General features: G+C 41.2%; 2 protein-coding genes across 2 annotated transcripts in view; one reads left to right on the top strand and one right to left on the bottom strand.

The window, feature by feature from the left end:
* scfd2 (sec1 family domain containing 2) overlaps positions 1 to 18,846 on the bottom strand; it is a 95,141-nt gene that overhangs the window by 5,422 nt on the left and 70,873 nt on the right. The window contains exons 6-7 of the mRNA XM_072389975.1: positions 11,217 to 11,362; positions 4,467 to 4,601 (exon numbers count right to left, since the gene is read on the bottom strand). Coding sequence (XP_072246076.1) covers positions 4,467 to 4,601; positions 11,217 to 11,362 — 281 coding nt within the window. The remainder of the gene's footprint in view (positions 1 to 4,466; positions 4,602 to 11,216; positions 11,363 to 18,846) is intronic.
* Positions 1 to 18,846, top strand: part of dcun1d4 (DCN1, defective in cullin neddylation 1, domain containing 4 (S. cerevisiae)) — a 163,613-nt gene that overhangs the window by 82,975 nt on the left and 61,792 nt on the right. The window lies entirely within an intron of this gene.

The following is an 18,846-nucleotide window of genomic DNA, read 5'->3' as shown; positions in this document are numbered from 1 at the left end:
TGCCTCACAGCAAGAGGGTTCCTGGTTTGAATCTTGAATCTCATCCTTAATCCAGTAGATATTCAATTTTCAATTCAATTCAATTTTATTTATATAGCGCCAAATTACAACAATTGTCATCTCAAGGCACTTAAGTAATATAGTCCAATTCAAGCCAATTGGAATTCAATTCATTGTAATCATAATCCAATTAATTCATATAGTAATTCAAAAAATTAATATCCTAGCTAAGGAAACCAACAGATTGCACCGAAACTTGTCTTCAGTCCAATCTCCCGTCCTGAGCGTGCCTGTGGCGACTGTGGAAAGGAACGACTCCCTTTTAACAGGAAGAAACCTCTGGCAGAACCAGACTCAGGAAGGGTGGCCATCCGCCTCGACCAGCTGGGGTTTGAGAAGACAGAAAAGAGGGAAAAGAGGGGGGAAAAACACCATAACGCCATTCAAAGGATATCTGTTGGAACAGGGAAACATACGTTAATGACCACAATAATGTCACATGTACATAAAATCAATTGTGAAATTAAACAGGGGGAAAAAGAGAGCAAAGTGAGGAAAGGTGTGACAGATGAGGTCCCCCAGCAGTCTAAGCCTATAGCAGCTTAACTATGGGATGTTTCAGGATTACCTGAGCCATCCCTAACTATAAACGTTATCAAAAAGGAAAGTTTTAAGCCTAATCTTAATAGTGGAAAGGGTGTCTGCTTTCCGGACATTTACTGGCAGCTTATTCCACAAGAGAGGGGCCTGATAACTGAAGGCTCTACCTCCCATTCTACTTTTAGAAACTCTGGGAACAACAAGTAAACCTGCAGTTTGGGAGCGAAGTGCTCTGTTAGGAAAATACCTTACAATTAAATCTTTAAGATATGATGGAGCTCGGTCATTAAGAACTTTATATGTGAGGAGAAGAATCTTAAATTCTATTCTGAATTTAACAGGGAGCCAATGAAGAGAAGCTAAAACTGGAGAAACATGATCTCTCCTGTTAGTTCTCATCAGAACTCTGGCTGCAGCATTTTGGATCAGCTGGAGGCATTTCAGAGAATATGTGGGACAGCCCAATAATAAAGAATTACAGTAGTCCAATCTTGAAGTAACAAATGCATGAACTAGTTTCTCTACATCACCCTGAGACAGGATGTTCCTGATTTTAGCAATATTACGAAGGTATGATAAGATATGAGGACTAGAATTGAGCAGATCAGGAAAAACACCAATATCCCAGTGTTTAAACTCTAAGTGGAGGAATGGATCATTTTCTTTGTCCAAAGCAGATGTTGTGGACTGACCAACAGTTCTGTTGTATTTGTGCAGAAATATAGAAAACTTCAAGGGTTAGTGAACTTTCAAGCATCACTGTAGATCCAGCTAGCATGGCATGCAAACAGCAAGGAGCTCGGGGTCACATGACTAAAGGATCACTCATGACTACATAACACTGTGGACTGATATCGTGCAGAGCCCTGGTGATAGAGAGTGGAGGATCACCGCCAGCACCCGCCTCATTTTTCGCCATGTAGTTTTACAAAATTGTACACGAGCCTGCTAGGAATTAACTATTTTTATTAGATACACTGATACAGCACTGTGACTGCTGGACTGATGTGCTGTGATGTGATATCTTGGCAGAATTATATGGCAGGACATACCCATTATGAGAGTGTTAAATTGCACAATTAAACAATGTTGGTAACTTAGTCTAAAGCTGAAAGGTAACTAAGTACTTCATATCGGCAGTGTGTGTCTGCAATTTTAACATAAGCAGTTTGCTTTGGTGAAAATAAACTCATGTTTGTTAGTGTGGTCTATTTCAACCAATCTTTGATTTGTAAGTCAGGGTGTTGTGCTGACAAGCCCCTGGCAACTGGGAGCAGAGAACACTGCTTATATTTAGATGACTCTTACACCCACTTTTATTAACTTGTTGATGGTTTTAATCTTTTTGTTTGACTGAGGAGTTTGATGTGACAAGCTTAGTTTTGAGATGAATGTCTGCTTTTCCCAAACTTTATTATAATTTTTTTGGTTCCATTTCATGTTCTCTACCTTATTTACTTAAATAATGCAATAAGATGAGTTCAGCACCATCGATTGTAGATATAAGATTTAAAAGAACACTGATTCAAAACGTTGTCCAGATTTGATTTAAAACTAACTCAGTTGCTAACGGTGCGTAACCATCAGCTGTGGTGTTTCTATGTAACTGACCCACATGCATGGGATTCACTGAAGGAAGACCCACATGCAGGAAATCGTAATTATCTTTAGGATCACAGCTGATGTGGTTTTCTCAGGGAGATTTTCAAGTTTGATAAACAGCTTGGTAAAAAAGTAAACAGGTCCTGATCCCCTGACGTCGAACATCCGAACCACTTCTAAACAACTGTCAGTAACTTCTCATGACACATCAATAGTGATGGTAAGTAACCTGTGCTCCATAAAGTGTCACTCAATAAAACATTTGCCGGTGTTTGTTATACACAAGAACTACAGCTGAATTCAGCTGCTGGAGCAGGAACTAGATCACCGGTATGACTGGGACTGTTTAAACAAAGACTAAACATGGCACACCAGACACACAAACAATTTGGTCAGAGACAGTTTCAGACGAAAGTCCAAAGCAACACTGTACAGACTTTTCCTGGGTTATATTCTAGACAACAGGGTCCAGTGTGTTCAACGATATAAATTGTGTTCACAGTGAGGCAAGTGGTTAAAAATATGTTTTATGGGAATGCTTTACTGGATAAAGAGGGTGCTCTGTGCTCCTATGGAACACCCCAAGGTTTATGGGCTTAGTCTGCCTGAGCTGGTAGTTCACGGGCCAAGATTCTTAATTTGTGCGAAACCAGGCCATAGTTACACAGCCTATCTAATGCCTCCCCCTGGGGAATCCTCATCGTAAGAAGGCCCAGATGTGGGATAATCAGACTGCTGTTAGTAAGCTGCTATGTGGTGGATGCACGTCATCCACAGGAGTAAAATGACATTTGCACTGGATAAAAAGCCAAGTATTACCACAACTAAAACATTCAGGTCATTGTCTCTATTCAAGCTTCAAAACCTTTAAATAACAAAAGTGTACAAAGAGGTACTCACATCTCACTTGTACTAGAAAAAAAGAAAAAGATTTAATTAAAAAAAAAAAAACATCTAAGTTGCCAACAGTGCCACCACGTGAACTATTGTGTTTAAAAGTAATTGCACACTAACAAGGAATTGTTTTGTGGACACAAAATGTTCAGTGTAGTTCTCCTAATTAGAGTCTTTGTTGAATTAAATGGGCACTAGAGAAAAGCCTTTGTTTATGGTTGTGAACTAAATGGTTGGCATGAAGAGCAGAATGATGTGGGACCTTTTATTAGTAGGCAGGCAGCTACTTTCATCTACCACAGAACCTTGAAAAGAAGCAGGTGGAGACTCCATGTTGAGACATGGCTGATTGTTCTATGAACTGTGATCTTTGTGAAAATAGTCCAGATATGGTGCTTTAGCTTCAATTTACAACACTGCAAAAGTGTTGAGCAACCCCCATATTTTCTTATATATTGCCAGGAAAAATGGAAAATAGGTGCAGCCATTTATAGACACGTTTAATAAACAGTAAATAAAGACAAAAACAGAGTTTGTCCAATTCTAAAAAGCTGAAAGTCAATATTTTCAAAATAATGTTATCAGGGCTCTGGGGAAGATTTATCCCTCCATGGAACCTGTTGCCCCGGATTTTCAGTCTAGTTCTTGTGTCATTTTGAATACTTTAGCCTTCTGTCTCTGTTTATCTTCATTTCGAGTGGCTTCTTGACTGCCACCCTTCCACGGAGACCATTTCTGATGAGACTTCAGTGAACAGTAGCTGGATCAACTGAATGTTGAGCTGCATCTCGTGTCAGGTCTCATCACTTTCAGCTCTTGTTCAACTTCTCTAGCTAGTTGTTAGACCTGCCACCCTTTTCTTTTGTCCTGCACTTGTTTTATCAACACTTTAAAGGACACACTGAACACCATACTAAGATATACCAAGTTTTCAGCTAAATTTTCTTTGACAATCACCTTGTTGTTGTGGAAATAGAAATTTATATCTCTCCGACTTTGTTATCTTTGATACTCTTTGTAGATGCAACTAAAGAAAAATTAAGCGTATTTTCAACAGGTTGCTGGTAACAAACTGTTTAAAACAAACTATTTCAAATAGGTTCTTTAGTTGTCTGTGATATGTAGAAATAACACTGGTTCATCCCTTGAGTTAAATGTCATTATATGCTTGAACAATTCTTAGGTCAGTGTTCAATGATGTATGTTTTCTGGATGTACAGACATGGGAAGCTTACTCAAATCAGGCCATGCTCATGAAGTGGAAGAAGACACCTCTGTTGGCAGCAGCAGCAGCAGCAGCAGCAGGATGTGGTAGAGCTGACCCCATCACTTACAAAAGTTCATTTTATTTGTCAACAACAACAACTTACCTTCATGAACATGCTGAAACCAGTCTTCAGCAGGTCTGTGAGGCCTCCGGACATGTGTTCGATGTCGGGACATTCATGACGGTCTGGGTGGAAGACTTCCTCCAGGATTTGCCGCAGGAATGGACGGTAGGTGGCCTGTAAAAAATAAACACCAAATGCATGGGCAAGATGGTCGCCAATCAACACAGCTATGGCGAAAACACTTTTCTTTGTGTATATGGACGATATGTCAATTGTAAAATTCAACACTTAACATCTACATTTGAAAACGCGTTTAGCTTTTGCATGGTTGTGTGAAACAGTAGAGTTATAAACAGCACTGCTCAAGCAAACAGCCCGTTGACATGAGTCACTCCAGGAAGAGGAGCTTAAACACCTCCGCAACCAGGGCAGAGGAATCCTGCTCCATTAAATGTGGCTAAAAACAGCACTTTGACCACTCATGAGTGGGTGACAAAGAGGACAAATCAACTAAAGGATCAACACTTGCCAGCACAATACATACAAACTATGGTTACATAATGATTAGAGCCCAGAAATTCTATGATGACGGGATTCTTTAAATGTATTTGTGTATTCACTGGCTTTAATTATTCTGGCCACACAGTAAAAAGCAGCGGTGAAATGTCACAACATCTGTTGGAAATTTGGTAAACACATTAATGTCCCTCTCAGACGAGGGTTCTACGAAGTGAGATGAATGGCTTAGCGAGGTATGCTGAGCCTCAAGTCAGAGCTTTCAGTGTTACAAAGATGGCTATCTTTAAACCTAGCCCCAGTCTGAACACATAGCCTGTTCGGGTACAGTTTGTGTTCAAAGTTTCAGATTAAATCGTCTGCAAAGAGCACCAGCTTTCAGAATCTTCTCCGAAAAGAAAGAAAAGCCAGATTGAAGATCTTGGCTCGTTCGCTGGAGAGCAGGTCCGGCTAGCTCCAAAACTCAACTGCTTGGCTCCTTCCTTAGCCTTTCATCTCTTGTTTTCTCGCCATAACTTGTACTAACTTCTGCTTGCAGGTTGGCAGTTTCTTGATTCACTGTTTCATGGATTCCTCGTGGCACATGCAAATTAACTGCACAGCCCCACCCTGCAAGTAGTCAGGATTGATTCGGGAAAATAATCTATGCGTACATAATCAGTGGGTCTATATGATGAGATTAACTCGATTATAGCTAAAGTTGGGTTATGCTCCTTATTTGAGCAAGCTTAATTATCCTTGGATATATGGCGGTGAATTAATTGATTCACTGGCACAAAGCATGTCATACCCCGATACGATAGGTGGCGCTGTACCCGTTTCAACTATCGCTAATAGAGCCACTTCCTGTTGACGTCTTCACCATCAACAACAACAAACACAGGTATTCGAGAAAGATGGCGAACGAAGAGCAAGATGAAGCTACGTTCCTCTACATTTCGTTTGTGATGAGCTGGTTATGAAACAAACGCCATGCACAACGGCGCATTCTTCATCACCTCATGGCACTCATGTAACCCCCCTGACTGACGTCACCTTTCTGGGGATGTAGGTGGTGCTCTGAAGATTCAAAGCATACATCCTCAGCCATGGTATTCATGGATAATTTTGCATTGTAACACACAATAAAAGATCATCTTACAGACAAGTTAATAAGGTTAAGAATTAGATTTTTATTGAGGGGGACTTTAAAAGCTTAAGAGCTTTTTAGTGCAACTAGACAAAAGGCAGGCATGTATTAACTTAGTACCTTTCACAATGAGATCTGTCATCTTAATTGCAGCAATAATTGTGTTTTTGCTGTAATGAATTGAAAGTTCTTCACATCGTCCATTCCTACAATCTGCTCTTCTTATGAATGAAGTGTAGGTGATAGACGTGTTTTGAGCAGGAGAAGCAGCAAATTATGCATAAAACGGGCCTTTTCATGCGAGCTCGCTCAAAGCCTGAGGAGAAAAGCCTGGGTTGACAAAGTAAGTTGTACTTCCTGCCATCTGCCACTCGAGTTTTTGGTTTTGTCGAGCCAGCTAGCACAAAGAAAGCCTGGCCGTGCTGAACTTACCTTATAGAACACCCCTCTGGAAAACTAAGTGTATGAACACAAGCCTACTGGCATCGTCATATGACACATCAAAACACGCTTCTGCCTCATTTTACAGTGGTTATGAAACGCTTTGCTTTCACTATCACACCAAATCATTTCTTCGCCCTCTCAGTCCGACAGAGAAAAGCTCGAGTTTCTATGAAATATGTGTCCTTGAAGGAGCTGAACTCCAGAACCTCAACTAAAGCCTCGTAAATGCCTTCAAAATATTCTGAAATATTATCCATGGGAGAAAAAAACTTCAATGCAGCAACAAGGATTCTTTTTCTACCCAGCTACCCAGGACAAAATGTACCATTTATAGGCCTTCAAAAAAGTGGATCAAGAATTCAAGGCAGATTTTTCTTTTCTTCAAGGGAGTGAAGTTTGCTGTCTCAGAGAACAATAAATAGTCAGATAAGACTTGGCAGATCCTTTTATGAGTACTTTGAATATCAGTGGTCTTTACATAATAATACTGAATATGTTCCAGCACTAGAACACTTGATAACATTCTTAATCAAAATGAGGCTAGAATTAGTAACACATATGAAGGATTTATGCTTTATGCTTTATGATTTATGAAGGAATTTGGATGTTGCCAATGAAGCACCTGAGTACTCAATTCTGACCACATCTATCAAACTGTTGAGTCAAACACTGAAAACACACACCTACTCATAAAGTGTTGTCTAAATGTTACCGTTTCTGCCCACATCATCTTCATGTATCATTAACCGACACCTTCTCCCACTCCCCTCAGCCCAGAAAAGATCATTTAGGCTTTGAGAAATCCTAAAGTCCAAGTTACATAAACTGATAACCCCAACCAACATCAGTCTGCTTGATGGGTCAGTCTGCCTCAACTAGCCTCAGAGTAAACACAGGAATGATTCACAGCATTTGCATGCACAATTAGCGAGGCAGCTGTAAACAACAGATCTGACCTGTTTTCATGCACCGAGCTAAAAGCAGTCGCATTAAATCCCCACCTCAAACACCCACATATTAAAAACAATATTTGATTAGTCATATGATAATGGCAGTGCTTAACTATTCCTCGGCACACACATTCATGCTTGTGCACGCACAGACACACACACACCTTCAAATGTGAGTATCAGGTTCCCCCCACGGGTTTTATTGGCAAAGAGCAGATTAATGTTCCAAAACAACATAGTGACGGACTGAAAAACACAAATGGAGCAGAGCAAACTGAAATGTCTTTGGGAGTAATCATTGTAAATTAATAATGAAGTTGTACTGTGCATCGCAATTAATGGGTTTAAAAACATTTCCATTTGTTGCTGAATGAAGTTAAAACTGATCTAAAAGTTAATATTTTTTTTTAAACTGCTGTCTCTATAAGCCACCCTCCTGAAAGGCTCAGTTTGGGCTTTTGTGAGTCTGTAGACCTTTTACGTGCACACAGAGCTACATGACACACTGAAGGAAGCATTAAACTGGAGCCAAGAGACAGTTAGCTTAGCTTAGCATAGCATGAAAACTGGAAAACTATCCTTGTTGTGTCAAATTACTCTATTAGTCCCTTTTTTTGTTCAATCTGTTGTTTAATTCATATTACAGGAAAAGACCTTTCCGTTTAACTTTAGGGGGATGGTATGTTTCAAGGATATCTTTTTCAAAAACGCCCAAACAAGATTCAACGTACATATTTTTTGTCTTGTTTTTTTTGTAACTGAATGAACTGATGCTGTAGGGCTGCTAATCTTTACAACTTGCGGTTTTACCTCGGCTGAGTTCAGTATATTGGATCAGACTCCTGCTCACAGCCTTGATCACTCATATTTAATTAATATTATTCAGTTTAGTTTCTCACAGCATAATACGCACACGGGAAACTTGCAGTTCTGAAGGAGCTCCATGGCGATGACTGCTACTCACTGTTGGGATGATAAATTATGACCTGAATAAACAGAGCATAACTGGAGTCGACAGGAATGCTACAGGAATGTCCTAATTGATTTTGTTGAGCTTTTTGAACAAATTCATTGATCTAAAATACCACACATCTTAATGTATAAAACATAGATACGATAAACAGATGCGCCATCAACCCAAACAAAAAAAACCTAAACAGTCATTTTTCAGTGGCCACCGCTTAACAGTAAAGGGCTGATTTCTGAAGCCAAGGACGCACGGTGCTCGGTGGTCCTTATATGGACATGGCGGAATGAAAACATATGATCTCACTGACTGTCCGCAGTGTCTGCTAGTCATATTTCAGGCTCTGTGAGCAACAAAATGAACAACTTACATAACTGAGTGAAAAAAAACAGACAAGAGGGACAGTAAGTGTTACCCTCACATATTCTCGCCAGATGGAGTTTATTCAGAGAAAGGATGCAGAACATCATGACACTGGAGTGACATCTACCCATGCACCCCACAGTACAACACGCACACATCACACTCTTTCCCTCGCACAAAAACAAAAAAAATAAAGTACTTAGACACAAAAGGGCAGAAAAAACACAGAACAACTTGACTCCCCTAAAAAAAACTTTGAATCTGCGGATGCCGGGGGGGGGGGGGGGGGGGGGGGTTGAGACCTCTGCACTCAGGAAAAGAAAAGCTGCACTGTGAGGAAGTCATCTTGACCGACAGGTATCTGCCTAAATGGCTCAGGGATGGCACGCTGAGAGAGGCTGATGGATTTCTGATGTTCTTGACGATTCTCAAGAACAGGCAGTCGCTTGCAGATATCACGCTGTTCTCCTTCCACTTGAAGTCGTCTTCATAATTCAGCTGAAACACGGACAGACAGATCTGTGCTAACGGAAACACAAAGCTGCTCGTGTACATAAGCATACTGTCGGTGTGTCGGTGGCATACTGACACATTTAGACAAAGATGACTTTCTGTTTTTCTTCATCATTTAGCTGCACTATAGTGAGGACTGAGCAATACAATTCAGCATTTAAACTCTTTGACGATTAGTAAAACTAACACTTAATCTACTTTGTTGAAAATCACGACTAGTCGCTGAATTTCAAATTCAATCTTAATCTAGATGGCTTCATTTTTCACATCTTGTGTGTTTAAAATATCCTTTAGCAGCAAGTGCTTCATCTTTTCTTCCTTTTCAATGTGGATCGCACCTAGTGTTAACTGTCAGTACATCATCACCTACTGGTAACAATATCTTGTTTGCAAGATTTAAAGAATCGACTGAAAACTTTAACTTTGAAAACTTTGAAAATCCCTGCAAGGGCTCAGAAAAACTCCCCAAAACCACTGTAAGTGAACACAGAGTAGTTTGCTGCATTCATAGACAAGATAAAACTCTTAAGCGAGATCAAGAAACCATGCCACCTTCTCTTGGCTCAAGCTCCTTTAACAGGGACAGAGGCAAAGTGGAAAACTGTGCTGTGGTCTGAGGAATCAAATGGGAATTTTTTTTTGGAAAGCATGGACGCCACGTCTTCCATACAAAGGAAGATGCGGCCCATCCAGCTTAGGTAACTTGCACACCTATCACTGCGCCCCTGAAGGTTCTGGAAAACACGCTGCCATATAATTGACTTCTTTTTCAGGGAAGGCTTTTCTTATTTCAGCAACAGAAACAAAAATCTGCAGGTACAACAGCAATCGAGAGCTGCCACCCTTCGAAAACATTTAGCACATTATGAAACAAGGCCTGTACTGGTATGAGTTACACATACACTCATGAGCTTTATGTGACTGAAATGCTTAAAGATAGCAGAGAGAGTGTGCACAGTGAACTATGGAGCCAAATGCGGCCTGCAGACAGGAGGCAGGCAGGTAGAAGACAAGAGACTGTCTTCAGAAGAAAACTAAGAACAAAGGGCGCTGCCAGGCTGGAATTTCTCAGTCCATAACAATCCACAAGCAGAACAGAATTGGATAAATGAATAAATGAAAAACACAAAGCAAGGTATAAAAAAAGGGCAAGAATGTAATACAAGGATTCAGCGTGAAACAAAGAGAACGGGGCCCTGCTGAGGAGAGTTTTAACGTGATGCAAATGTGAGGCACAGCCAAAAGTAAACAGAATGCACAAGAGGAACAAGTTGTTACAAGGAATACAAGTACAAACAGTAAAGCTAACTCAGGAAAAGAATGATAGAAATGAACTGATAACTTAAAAAAAAGAGAAAAGGTCCCTCTGAAACAAGGAAACAAAGAACAGATAACCACCAGCCACAGCAAACAGAAAGAGTCCAACACCTCAATACATTTCTGACATTTTCTCTATAAACTGTTGAACACTAAAGCTCCAACAGGCCCAACGAGAATAAGACTTTGTACGTCATTGCTTTGCATCTGAGTAAAGGACTTATGTGAGTAATGGGAGAAAAAGAAAATCCGTCAATTCATCCTACGAAGAGGTTTAAGAGACAAACAATAAAAGGGCAAAATGAGAAATGCAAGGACTCCCTGCTGTCGTAAATCCTCAGCTAAAGCTACATTATATCTCCAAGGATATTTCTTAATGCTCATGAACCAAGAAAAAGATTTCAACATCAAAAGAAAAAAAAAAGTCAAACTTTCATTGACTTACAATCTTCCTGTCCTTAACTGTCTGCCCACTCTGAGGCTGACACGTTTTTTAATTTGTGTGATGGAGAATGTTGTGGGTGTTGTGATAGTGATTCAGAGACATTACGTGTGTGCATTCTCTCTTAAAGCAAAGATAAGTCACTGACCTGGTGGACTCCATCACTGGCTGTGTAGACGGAGCGCAGCTGCTTGAGGTGGTCTCTGGCGTGGCTCAAACCTCTGAGGGTCTCGAACATCTTCTCCATTGCGGAATGAGCTCGCTCTGTGGTCAGATCCTCAGGGGTCGCACAACCTAATACACAGGACGATACAAACATGCACACTTACAAAAATATCACACAGAGTTTGGTGTAAAGATTGTGTACATTGGTGAGAGTCAGAGTGGTGACAGCAGTTTGGGTCTCAGATTCATGAAAACTCGAACATGCTAATGCTGCATCAAAACTGGCCCGAGGGGAAAAAAGTGAAAAGTGAAAAAGACATCTGGATCTGCAAAGAAAAAAGGAAAAAAGAAAAAAACAGCCACATGATGTGGCATGTCGATTTTTTTCACAGCTGGGTGTGCACTGAAACCAATTATCAAGGTAAATACATGGACGTGAGAGAACAAGAGCCCCTTTATTTGAGCAGAAAGTACTACAGTCCAATGAAAAGTTAATGTTCCCTCCTTTTTGAAGTGGAAAGAGAAGCAAAGGCCTGCTGTGAAACCAACCAGAAATGACAACACTCCTATCAATATGATAGGAGAGACGAGGCCGTGACAGGAAGCAGTGGCAGGTGGATGGGAAAAGATTATAAGAACCGGAAAGAGAGGTAAGCACAGAGAACGTGAGAGGACAGTGAGACGATGAGGGAGGGACAAACAATGCGGCCCATCCAGGAGGCTAACCTGCAAACTACAGCAAAATGAGCAAAGTAAGTCTACTGGCACCTGCGCTTCCCTCTCCGTCTGCTCAGGAATGTGGCTGCCTTCTCTTTACAAGCAAGTCAGCTGTGCTATAAAATATATAACCACGAGCGTGAAAACTGAATCAGCACACCAGACTTGTAAAAAAAACATCAGCAACACTGATGACTCCACAAACACTAAAAACCAGGCTTTCTCACAGCAGTGAGCCATCAAAGTTTACACATGAGAATAAATGAACAGGGGCAGCTGCGGCTCAGGTGGTGGAGTGGATTATCTACTGATCGCAAGATGGCCACTTAAACCCCCACATGTTAAAGTGTTCTTGGAGAAAAGGAAGCGTGCATGTGAGTGCTCAAACGACAACGGCACTGGAGAGCACTTTATAAAGCTTGTTGAGATAAAAAAAAAGGTGCTTTGCAAGTGCAGAAGATTTAACATGTTCTGACAGATTTCCATTGACTGGAAGCTTCCACTTACTCGCAATTAAGAGATGAGAACTGGGTCCTCCAGTCTTTCTTTGAGGATTAGGTTGGCCTACTTTGTGATGATCAACCCAAAACTTTTGCCCTCCCAGCATAAACTGCTGCACTTAGGTAACCAACAAAAAAATATTGCTTTCCACTGACTGCGAGGGCTCGTTTAATGCGAATCATGTCATGTACTTGAGGCCAAAATATATCCCTGTGTGGATGTAATGATGATTCATGATGATGATGCCAAATTTAAAAAAGGAGTGCCTCTGCTAATACCTTCAACTGTAACAGGTACAGAGGTATGTGCAGATGAGCTATCCATGTTTAAATCTACAAAGAAATCCTGCTTTTGGAACCTCGTCTCTGGCCATTTTGCAAAATGTTTTTAATATTCTGCTAGTTGCCAACTGCGTGCGCTTGCTTTGTGGACAAGTAGGTAGGAATCAAGGTGCAGGAATGGTTTCAAAAAGATGCGTATGCTTTGTACAAGCACTGTACTTTCATGTAATTACCTTTGAAAGAACAATTCTATACCCCCCAATGACCAAAATGGAACTTTTTGTCACTGAGGAACCTGGATCCAGTCATGGAATCTTCTCACTGTGAAGCAACAGTACAAGAGACCACACCACTATGCAGCCCACTCCTATCTATTTGCTTATACCTCACAGTAATTAAAGAATGAACCCCAAGGGATGATGTGGGTGTGTGTGTGTGTGTGTGTGTGCGCGAGGGGGGCTTGCCTTTATTTGACAGTGACAATGGAGACAGGGAATGTGGTTAAAGAGAGAAACATGATCAGAAAACGGAATCACTGGGAACCGAATCAGGGACTTTCTGCTTAGTACATTCATGAAAAGGCGATACGCTCCACCGCTTTTAGTTTAGAACAAAGCTAGTTTTTCTTTTTTCTCTCTCTAAAGGGGGAGAAGGTGAAACCAGCTGCCTGCTGTTTTAAAAAAATGATACGGAGAGCTCAGACAGTGGATCAAAACAATTCAGCTAGATGATTTATATTCACACAGGTGTATAAAGAGGAGGCAGGTAGGTTCATTACACCCCCCCCGCCCTCCGTTTTAAACAATCTAAGCAATTAGAACGGTGCTGAACAATCCCATTTGGACTATATTGTAGAGCACTGAGTACAATCAGAAACTTGGACACCTCTAAAGTGAATAACACAGGTCTCACGGATTGCCAGACACACAGTCCTCATTAAGCTGGACTTCTTGCGCTGCATGACCTCTACCACCACAGAGTTACCAAACCCTGGAAACCAAATTAAAGCTCTTACTTTAAGATTACATAACAACAAATGAGCTCACATTTTGAGCAGGCCTTCCATTTGAATGAGAGCAAAGGCAGAGACGGATACCGACTCTGAATGATATGCGAGTTTTGGAGATAAGATCTAACATGTGGTAAAAATCTCCCATTATGCACACTGATCATACTGACTGTAATCTAGCAGACTTTAAAGTGATGGAGTGTAAGGGCTGCTATGTCACTCCCAGCTCTTATCCCCTAAAGATAACTCTTACGAGGCTGAAAACTGACCTGTGAAAATATTTAACTTTATTTCTTTTGGCACGGTATATCGTATATGGTGTGGAATACGTCAGTGTCGGCGTAGTTAGGTAACATTCCCTTAGCAGCTTGATTTTGTCAGGACCTCGTCCCTGTTTTTTTTGTTCTTCCCCCTTCCCGTATAGATGATATCAAATTTAGCATGGCAGGTCTTTGTTCTGTTTTGCTCCCCTCAGGAATGTAAAGTGTCTGGCTCGCTGACCTGCTCTCCTGTGCTGCTTGGGCTAAACTTTTGGAAAACAGACTGGGGCTCAGTGTGGTGACTCAGTGAGATGTGGGTCTTATCTTTCCAGATGCCTGCAGAGAAGAACAAAAAAATCTAGGAAAACAAACTGCAACTGAGCCATTGGAGTGCGAGAAGAATAAATATAAAGAAATACAGCAAACGTAGTCTGTTTTATTATCTGAGATGGACTGCTGAGGATGTGTGGCCACTGAATGTGTCGGTAGCAGCAGTGCACGGGACACGAGGGCAAGACAGGAGGAGACAGGAAATCTGTTTGAGAGCTTGCGTGCCTGCTGCAAGAGAGCCGGTTGACTTGTTGCCAAAGCATACAGTGCAGGTCCCGGGCTGGGTGTGGGGCTGTGGCAGGATGGTGGATGCAGGCTCCCCTGACTCAATCTGTGGTTTGGGTGTTGATCGTGGCATTGCATTGCAGATCTCGAGGAGGAGCAGGATCAGGTGTTGATCTGCGAACAGCCAGCTTGGCTGCGAAGCCGAACACCTGCGTCGGATTTCATGTCACGCGGCGCTGCCACGCCACCCACCGCACTGATACCACACCACGACCTGATGTCTCCCACTCAAAGTGTGAGCTGAGTTCCGGTTTGTTCAAATTAAGTGAATAATGAATGCTTATTTGAAAGCCAAGTGACTGTGTTAGTTGCTTTCACGTGAAATCACAGCGTTTGTAAGAGTAAGGCACATGATGGGAAATGAATACGCACTAATCAGAGCAGCTCTTCATGTGCTTGAGTGCACCTGCTATTTTCGTCAACGCACAACAACAATCACCTTCCTGTTTGGAGAATTAAAACCTAATGTCTGCTGACTGCCTCAGCACTGCACTACGCTTTCTGAGAGACTAAAAGATTAGGAACAGAGAGAATGTTGCTTGGTCCCGATATAAGGAAACGGCTGATTGAGGGTTCTCTTAATGAGAACTAACATAGCCAGAGGTGAGTGATAATTAAGAAGCGAGGTGTGAGTGTAACCTGTGATGCTCCAAAGGAGGAAACAAGCAACCAGAGGAGCACAGAAGAATGCATCACTAATGAACAGGGCTGCAGAGGGACTGAAAATAAAAAGCAGAGAGAGAAGCAGCACAATCAAATATCTTGGCCAAAAAAGTACTATAAGGGTCTAAAGACCAGTGGGAATAAAACTGTCGAGTCAATATGAATGGAATTTACTATTTAAGTCAGTTGAGTTTTACATTTTTTGAGAATGCATAATTCACAGATCATATGATTCCTAATCCTTGTGGAAATACATGTACGGATAAGGCACGTGTCATTCTACACTTAACAAAGTCCAACTAAAGGAACAATGTGTGACACCATTTCTCAGAATTTTCCATCCATGGTTCTCATCGTCAAGCAACGTTTTGCTGAGAAAGGAGGCCTGGAAAATGATTGAAAATGCATAGCTTCAGCATTTAAGCCCCTAAAAGCGAACGATTAGTTTGATTAGTTTTTGCAATGAGAAAAACTTCTTATCACTTTAAAATGGCTTGTTTGTACCTCTATAGCATATTCCATATATGGTATATTTATTTTTCCATACTTCTATATTTAGAAACAGGAATCTAAAAAGATGCAAATCTGGCATTGCCCACATCTCTACCCACCAGCTGCTGCTGGTTTTTTTCTGATTTTACTTATGAAATGTCTTGCAACAATATAATTTCCCTTTAGGATAAGTTAAGTATTTTTTTCGTTTTGTTTTGTAGCTTTTTCTATATCCTGCTCCAACTGAGAGAAATAGAAGGAACAGAGAAGCAGTGCTGTAAGTTTTGGCAGCATTTCTGTTCACTATTGTTGCTGCTAAAGAACACGAGGAACATTCAATCAGAAAAACAGTCGGTCTCCTCAACAACACTCAAAACACTGCAACAGCTCACCATCCCTGCCTGACCCCACAATCACAACTAATCACTCTGCACATATCAGCGGAATGTAGACAACCACACCACTTATAAATATCCCTGCTTGTTTTGAAACCCGATCAAAAATTATATTCTAGTCTGAGAAGAGACGAGAGTACGTGTTTTTTTTAAGAGCCGGACAAACAGAGCGAAGGAGCGGTAAGCACGCAGAAAAGTACAAACTTTTTTTTTTTTACAAGGAATTTATATCAGACGAGGTAATCCTGTGTGGAATGCTGGAGAGGAAAAGCTCTGTGCTACTGTATCGTGGGATAAAAGAGGAAAGACGGAAGTAGGGGGGTTTAGAGCTATATGCTTGTCATGCCCCTTCTCTCTTACAGGATGCTGGCTGTAACCATGGGAACCATGGGTGCCCCCCTTTCACATACTGGTATGAGTTTGAAATAATACATAATAATGCACAGTTAGACTGACACGATGTATATAGGGATAAAATGTGCTATAATCTGTTTACCTTTAGATTGTCTTATGTCTGATGAGAAACATTTAGGGTGATCTGTTGGCAGAAATGCAATACAATATTCGAAAGCAGTTTGCATTCATGCAGAATCACATGGATTTAACAGCTGTTGTCTTTTTCTCACGGACAGTTGCAAGTCCAACCCTGCTGCTGCTTTATTCATTATTTACACAATATTGATAAAAGCGGCATACTGAAAACCTTTTTGTCATGCAAAGCTTTTTCGTACCGCAAAGTGAAAGAACTGTAAGAGAAAGTTCTGTTTTTTCTCAACTTAAGAGCGATAGAGAGGTATTCTCAGCGCTAAATATAGGAATGTCCCATGTATAGTTAAATTTGTGTGAATAAAATCAGCGTGCGTGTTCTGATCGGAGCCAGAAGCAAATAGTTCTAAAGTTGTCTCGTGTTGCTTTACAAGTGCTAAACAAAGTACAAAACAAAAACTCCATCCATGATGGTGGTTTTAAATGACCTGCCAGGATATCTGCAGACATAATGTCGCAGCACAGACACTGACTTTAAGTATAACAACTTGCCCATATTTTGGCACCGTGACCATACTTGGTACAAAAGACTAACACTTGCATCTCGGCTGAGTAATAAAACGTTTTTCAATTAACACATTTCAGTCACTTCTCTAATTTTACAGTGGGTCAAAGAAGTGCATTTGTTGTTGGCGTGATCCTAGTATCTAGCGAAGTGACATTTTTTAAGGAACAAGCAAATAGAGCCTGAAGGCTGGCTTGCTGTGTCAGCACCAAAGAAGTTGGGCGCATAGCTTTTCAAATTCCGGTGATAAGGCTTAATCCTCCCCTGAGTGGTCCATTTAAGAGAAAACACAAGACCTGCTAATCTGGGCTGCTTCACAGACTCTTTAGGAAGGGCAGAACAATACGCCTCACACACAACCTTCAGGACATGTAGTCACTTCAAACTCCAGCCCTCCTCATCGCTATAAAGCCTTGCTGGGCACGCTGAGCACACAGGGCTTAGTGTAGATCTGTGTTATTTAGGAATGCAGATGAGTAGAAATGTAAAGTGATACAGCGGGAGCACCGGCACCACACACTCTACACACAGAGCGGCCACAGTATGGCATCACAGTAGGCTTCAGACAGCTGCTTCAGGGGCCTGTGCACTGCAGTGGGTGTCATTCATCACATGCTGAGGATGCTGTGGTCGCTGCTCTGCCACTTCTGGAGAAAACTAATGTGGTTAGAGAAGCCAACGTGCTGCCTGACTGTGGAAAAACAGAGCGACCGTCACCTGAATGCTTCCATGTCTGGTTTCACTAAACTGATTCAAGTTCATGTCAAACATCCTGGAGGCAAATATGTCTGGTAGCAAATGTTAGGATTGACTATTCTGTCATCACTGCAGTAATGACATTTTCCATTATATAGAGTTTCTATTTCTTGGTGAAATAAAGGGTTAAAAAAACAAATCCAGAGCAGGGATGAAGGGGAAATGTTTCATCCTGAACTTGTAGGTATGATAAAATGACTAGCAAGCATTAGGATACAAGCGCCTCATTTTGAAAAGTGGGTCAGACAGCTGTAGGGGATGAAGGTGGGGGCAGCAGCTTAAATCATAGGTTAGAGTACTGGAATGCTCCATTAGTGTATGGCAGCCTCTGATTTTCTCATTTGACCAAATGATTTATAAAGCAGATTAGGAGGTAGGATCACACTCACACACACACGTAATTACTGTATATATATATAGTAAATTGGCTCAGTACATTCTGTTGCATATTAACAAATACAAGCTGTACCATTTCTATAATGCATTTATTTGCTCTGACACACGAAGCCTGGACCGCATTACAGAACTTAATCATAATGTAGCGTTAACAAAAGAAAAAAGAACGCATACTTGATGGTCACCGTGGTGATTACATAACTCATGCAATATTCAACAACTATAATCAACATTGTTTCATTGACAGCACCCTACTGAGGAACACAGTGTAACAGCTGTATTTGTATGCATGACCGGCTTACATGCATTCTACCAATTCAACAGAGGCATTCTGATGTCGACACGTGCCAAATCACTGCAGGCATATAGTTATGTAACTACAGGGAAATTAATGAGATAAAGGCGCTAACATGCTGTACATTATGTGCACTGGTCCAGACAGGACTGGGTTGTTTAATATCACCCCATAATATACGC

The sequence above is a fragment of the Leuresthes tenuis genome, unplaced genomic scaffold (genome assembly GCF_036924035.1).
Source record: "Leuresthes tenuis unplaced genomic scaffold, fLeuTen1.0.hap1 SCAF_7, whole genome shotgun sequence".
In the NCBI taxonomy this organism is placed as follows: domain Eukaryota; kingdom Metazoa; phylum Chordata; class Actinopteri; order Atheriniformes; family Atherinopsidae; genus Leuresthes; species Leuresthes tenuis.
This window is presented reverse-complemented; position numbering and strand designations above follow the sequence as displayed.